The following is a 6,202-nucleotide window of genomic DNA, read 5'->3' as shown; positions in this document are numbered from 1 at the left end:
AGATTAGACATTTATGCCTCTTTTGTGATCATGGCTATACAAGTATTTACAAGCACCATATATTCCTAAAATTGTATCTAAAGGCAAAACCCTTTTGGGATGGGATTAAAACCCATGTTAGCTTTTTATGTTTGTGTATTCACTAAAAAGAACTACTTTCTCTATTTGTCCTGGAGCTCCTGTTGCCAGGACTGAAAGTAGGGGAAAATTCTAATTTTTTGTTGTCATCAGAACGAAAATGAGGAAAATTCTTCCAATGGGGACACCAGTTCAAGTGACAAATTGTCTAAGGGAGGTTTCCCTTATTTTGGAAAATAGTCCTACAGGATAAGAAGTGAAGGAAAATCTCCCCAATGGGACACAAATACTGACAAGAGCTTTCACCCTTCCCTTCTTAGAGAACACTTTCGTAAGATATTTATAAACTGCTAATGGTCATTAGGGGTTAATGTTATTTTTTTTAAATGACCTTTAATTTTTTAATCTGTAGCTACGTTTTACACATTTATTTCCCTTGCACCCATGACAATAATAATCACATTGTAACTAGCATTTCCCATAATCTTATCCCCCTGCTCTGAAGAATTTAAGGTCAAATTAGAGGCATCGGTTAGAAAGCCCCTAAGTTCACTGCAATTCGTACTATAACTTTGTCTTTAAAGGAAGCTTAAGTGTTTCTAGGACTGAACATATGACTATAGTAAGCACAGTTCTTCCAACATTCCAACACTAGCTGTTATTCAAAACATGTAATGGTTTGCAAAAATCATACTAAAATCCTTGCAGCTTATAGAGATGGCCCTATATGGCCATTATATTTCACAGTAACAACAATATTTCATGCAATATGCCTAAATATATAATAGCATTAAAAACAACATCTCTATTACGCATTTTTCTGGCATTAAAATCTATCTCGCCATGGTTTAGGATAGCTGCTGGTGTTCTGTTGTTAATACTGTTGTTTTACATCTAACAAAGACTCCGCAGATGAGATGTCAGAGTTCTCAGCTTCACCTACCTTCTATGCGCATAAGAAGGGGGCCTTGCTTTAACTACCTCTGGGCCGGCTGTAGTAAAAAAACGGCCGGCCCGGAGCTCTCTAGATCTGAGCGGGCGTCTTTAGACTTCCGCTCAGACACGCCTCCTCGCGCGTGCGGGGAAAATGGCCGAAATTTCAAAACAGGCAGCGATGCCTGTTAACATACAAGCGGTCCGCCGGCTCCCTCCGGTCCCCTCTCCTCTGAAAGAATGCGGAGGTGTTGTATATTACATCACTTCCGCATTCTTGTGTCACTCTCCAGCTTCAGAAGCTGGAAAGAAGCTGATGGAGCAGATCTCTGCTTCATCAGCTTCTTTTGGGGGGTCCTAGGTGACATTAGGGGTCTTGGAGACCCCTGATGTCTCCATAAAGAGGACCTGTCACATATTTTGCTAACACATAGGGGGGTTTTATTAGCCCCCGTATGTGATAGCAATAAAGTTTAGTGAAAAAAAAATTAAAGTCCCCCCCAAAATTTTAAGTTACACATAAAAAAGAATTTTAAAAAATGTTTAAAGTCCCCACCCATACATACACCGCACATGCTACATATCGCCGCGAACGTCGGAGTGAGAGCAATAATTCTAGGGCCATCAATCAGTGATAACACTAAACTGATAAGCGGTAAAAGCTTTTAAAGTGTCGCCTATGGCCAATTTTGGGTATGGTAGTTTTCTGTTATGTCGCGTGTGCGCGCATTTTTAAAGCTTGACATGTTTGGTGTCTATTTACTCGACGTGACCCCGACTTTTTTTTATTTCCCAAAAAACTGGTTAATAATAAATGTTTCCTAACATAATGTAAAAAAAAACTTTTTTTTTTTCAAAATTTTCAGTAATTTTTCCTAATTATAGTAAAAAATAAAACCCGCAGTGGTGATTAAATACCACCAAAAGAAATCTCTATGTGTCCCCAAAAAATGGTATAAAATTCATTTCAGTACAGCAATGCATGATGGAATAAACGTCAGTCAAAGTACCGCAGCGCTGAATACTGAAAAATGGCCTGGCCAGGAAGGGGGTCTAAACACCTGGTCTTGAAGTGGTTAACTGCTTTTTTTCTTATCTGTCAATTAACTTCACATTATTGAGGAATGAGGAGGATAGAGTTCCCCTACATTTTTTGTGTAATGGCCATAGTAGGCACTGCGCTGGAAAATTCCAATTTTCAGATCTTGCTACAAGAGATATGATGACATTGAGTGAATCAACTTAACAGTGCTTGCCCAAAAACAAAATGTAAGTGCCTAAGGCAATAAAGTAGGGTATATACAGGTAGATTTTGTAAAGAGCGTTTATATGAAAAATCCCATCGGAACATTTTATGATGCCATCAGAGACTTGGCGGCTGTCGTCGAAATTACGTTTGATCGTCATTTTTATTTAACATTCGATTTTGGAATAAATGGAGTTTCCCAAATGAAAACCACATCCACTGTTAGAATTTCAATCGATCTAAAAAACATTCCAATATGCTCCCTCAAACTTTTTTTGTTGCTGCGGTCGAAATCGATCATTGGTTTAACCGTATCAAGGATTAGAAAGTAGAACAAACGTTCCAAAATTGATTTTGTTCATTAAAAATTCTAACTGTGTATGCCCTACTTTATTGTCTGTGAATATTCGCATTAAACTTCATGTATTTCTGAATTTTGAAACATTTGCAACAATGAGCTTCTGAATTACAAAACCCCTACCTGTCTGATCAAAAATTTCTATGTGATTGCAGCTTCTAGCTGAAAACTGGCCATTTGGGGTCCACGTGTGTAAGCTGGTTCCATTCATCCAGAAGGCCTCAGTGGGTGTTACAGTCCTGAGTCTATGTGCGCTGAGCATAGACAGGTAATGTTCTAAACTATTAGTTTATTTTAATATCCACACAGTAAGATCAAGATATTGTGCCTGAAAATGTGAATAGTCCTACAAAGGTTTTTCTGCCTTTGATGGTATTTCACAAACCAATCCATTGGCCCTGATTGGCCCGGAAACAGCCTTTTAAGTATATCTAAACCCAAGAACAAAAATGTAATCCGGTGGGACCGTAATATACAGGGGTACAGGTAATATACAGGGGTACAGGTACTCCTAGAATGAGATCCTAATAGGTTGGACTTGGTGGACTAATGTATTTATTCAACCTCAAATACTATGTAACTATGTAATATACTGAAGCCGGGGGCGTCCCGAGGCCTCCTCTCTCCCGAAACTGTCGGGCTCTTTGTCCATGACTGTCAGCCATTTTGGTGTCACCCCTCCAATGGTGTCACCCGGGTGCGGGCTGTACCCCTCTTGTGGCGCCACTGACTGTAGCTTAACAGTCCTTACATGAGGTGGCTGCATTTGTTTTCTTTCTTCAGGCTAATTACATTTTCTGCAAGTACAGAAACATGGTGGTTGATCCTCACAGAAACCTTGTGACTTTCTCTGAACTGAAATCTCAAACAATGTTGTCAGCTTTCCCAGTTATCTTTTCTGAACTATAGAACACCTCTACCTTATGTAATGAAGATGAGAGAAGGTGTTTGTAATCCAGATTAGTCTGCAGCCTAGGGGTACAATACAGCTCCTCCATTATTACAGTACAGTGAGGGAGTGTTGTCACACTAGGGCAATAAGAGTGTTACTGGAAGAATCACCAGATGAAAATACAGGTAAAAAGCCTGAAAAGGGAAATCATATGCAGCCATGACATAGAAGGACTGGTTATCTGCAATATATTACATTTTTGTTCATGGTTTTAGTAATTTCTTAAGCTTAATATGGATAATAGGCTTATTATACCTTGAATGATAAATTAATAAAGGAAAGAACCAGGTTACCATGGCAAAGCAACTCAGACTATCATACATGAGATGTTAATATATTTTCTTTCTTGGTTTTATTATGTGTGTGTATATATACAGTATATGTTAGGAATGCTCCAATACCATTTTTTCAGACCACGTACAAGTATCGATATTTCTCCAAGTACTCACAGATACAAGTACTGATACAATTTTGTTTAGTGTCATATGACAACTTTTTCTAAAACAATACAGACTCATGATTTCAGGACAGTGGTGGAGCGCCAGGGCCCTGGTAGTTCTGGTATCTGAACATCCCTAATTGTTTGTTATGTTTAGAGCACCAAGGCATTTGCTTTGAATGGTGTACTGATACTGCCTTCCTTTGCCTTTATAAATAAAAAAAAAACCTCAATAGAAAAACCTTAAAAAAGCTCAATAGAAATAAACATGAAAAGTAGATAAACATTGATCAATAGCATCTGATCTTTTGGCAGGTATCGTGCTGTGGCTTCTTGGAACCGAATACAGGGCATTGGAATTCCAGTTTGGAAGGCCATAGAACTCACTTTGATCTGGGCTGCGGCCATCATTCTGGCTGTCCCAGAAGCCATTGCCTTTGATTTGGTCGAACTGGATTTTAGGGGACAAATTATACGAGTATGCATGTTGCCACGAGAGCAGGCATCGGCTTTATTGACGGTAAGTATTGTGCATAATATTTCAGGAAGCGTTATGAAGTTCCTTTGCTACAGGACATCTAATCCAAAATATCTCCTTCTTATTATATGAGATCTTTCCATGTCTTCTTTAGTAATGTAATTCATTACTATTCTTCAAGTGACCACAGCAGACCACATAATTAAAGCTAAACGCTATCCAAACATCTAAATACGCAGATGAAATGCATAAGCAAGAGTTGTTTTACCAGCCAGAATGATTTGTATCTCTTTCCATCTAGTCCTAAAGGTGCCCATACACCTTACAATTTATCTGCAGATTTTCTGTGGTCAGATGGAAAAAGTGTAACAGATTGGCCCAGGTGGAGATTACTCCATCCACACAGTTAAGTGTAGATGGAGGAATCTGTTGCACCTTTTCCATCTGACCACAGAAAATCTGCAGATAAATTGTAAGGTGTATGGCCAGCTTTAGACTTCACAGTCCCGTTACATAGCACATCTGATTGGATGATACTGCTTACAGTTAAAGCAGAACTCCAGGCAAATAAAATCTTAACGCTTGCAGTGGATCTACCCCTGCACTGCAAGGTTTAAGTGTTTGTTTTGTCTAAGTTATACTTACCTGAACTGCAATCCTGCTTGGCTCCTACACCGCTGTCTCCAGCTTGTCTCCTCTACTCCAGCGATGGTATGTCCTGCAGCATTCTCACATCCAATACACTGTATAGAACGTGATGACTCACAGGACCTTAGACCGCTGCAGCGCAGGGGGAGTGAGGCTGAAGGGAGAGGTCTAAGAGCATAAATAACAGAACAATCATATTTTCTGTGCTATACTATCATTTGAATGGCTTGTAAATATGATGAAAACGATTGCTATTTTGAGTATGTACACCCCGCATGCATGGCTCTATACCTCCAAAGGCAGGATTGCTGTCACACAAGATAAGAGCTGGGACAAAGTTTTAGGAAGGGTTTCTATACTTTCAGAAATTCTATCCTTTTTTCTTCTTCATGTATGCCCAGGCAGGCGAGGTAAGGTGACAATGTGACATAGCACATGCACCTTGAATAGGCTGCCTTATCCTTTATACCAAAATGCTTCTGGATCAGACAAAGAAGAATAGTGGGCTCTATAGAACTATGGCATTCTAGTAGAGCAGTGAATGTTATCTCATCATGGGTAGTATTAGATCTTCATAGTAGAAAACAGGGTTGACATGACTAGCAGCTTTCCATAGATCTGCGTGCATTGAACTCATTCAAGTTCTTATGCTTTTGGCTAACATATGCCCAGCCACAGATGCAAACTGCCTTGACCTAACGATCCGTTTACCTCATCCCCTAGCATCCCCTAGAGTAAAAGGAATGCTCCCATCAGACAACCTTCGGATCAAGATGACTAGGTTCCCAGTGTGCAAACTGTTACTGCTTGAAATCCATATATTTTTTGCAAGCATTCCCACTCTCAATCCTCCTGCCTGGGGAAACAATTGACCTGTTGCTCATTTCTTGTTTTTTTTACCTTTTTTTTTAAATCTATAAAAGAATACACACAATGATATATAAAAAAAAAGGAATTTCCTGATTGCAGCTTACTGCAGTAATTGCAAGGGTCATTGCCTTAGACTATTACTTTATTTACTTTATGTATAGACCTATTGATAACTAAGCTATTCACAGTGTATATATACA

General features: G+C 39.2%; 1 protein-coding gene across 2 annotated transcripts in view; it reads left to right on the top strand.

Moving 5' to 3' along the window:
* Nucleotides 1-6,202, top strand: part of LOC108795345 (endothelin B receptor-like) — a 27,229-nt gene that overhangs the window by 15,591 nt on the left and 5,436 nt on the right. For both annotated transcript variants that reach the window (XM_018566581.1, XM_018566580.1), the window contains 2 exons: nucleotides 2,771-2,883; nucleotides 4,322-4,526. In XM_018566581.1, the coding sequence (XP_018422083.1) occupies nucleotides 2,771-2,883; nucleotides 4,322-4,526 (318 nt within the window). The remainder of the gene's footprint in view (nucleotides 1-2,770; nucleotides 2,884-4,321; nucleotides 4,527-6,202) is intronic.

The sequence above is a fragment of the Nanorana parkeri genome, unplaced genomic scaffold, assembly GCF_000935625.1.
Source record: "Nanorana parkeri isolate BGI_ZX_2015 unplaced genomic scaffold, ASM93562v1 scaffold960, whole genome shotgun sequence".
Lineage (NCBI taxonomy): Eukaryota > Metazoa > Chordata > Amphibia > Anura > Dicroglossidae > Nanorana > Nanorana parkeri.
This window is presented reverse-complemented; position numbering and strand designations above follow the sequence as displayed.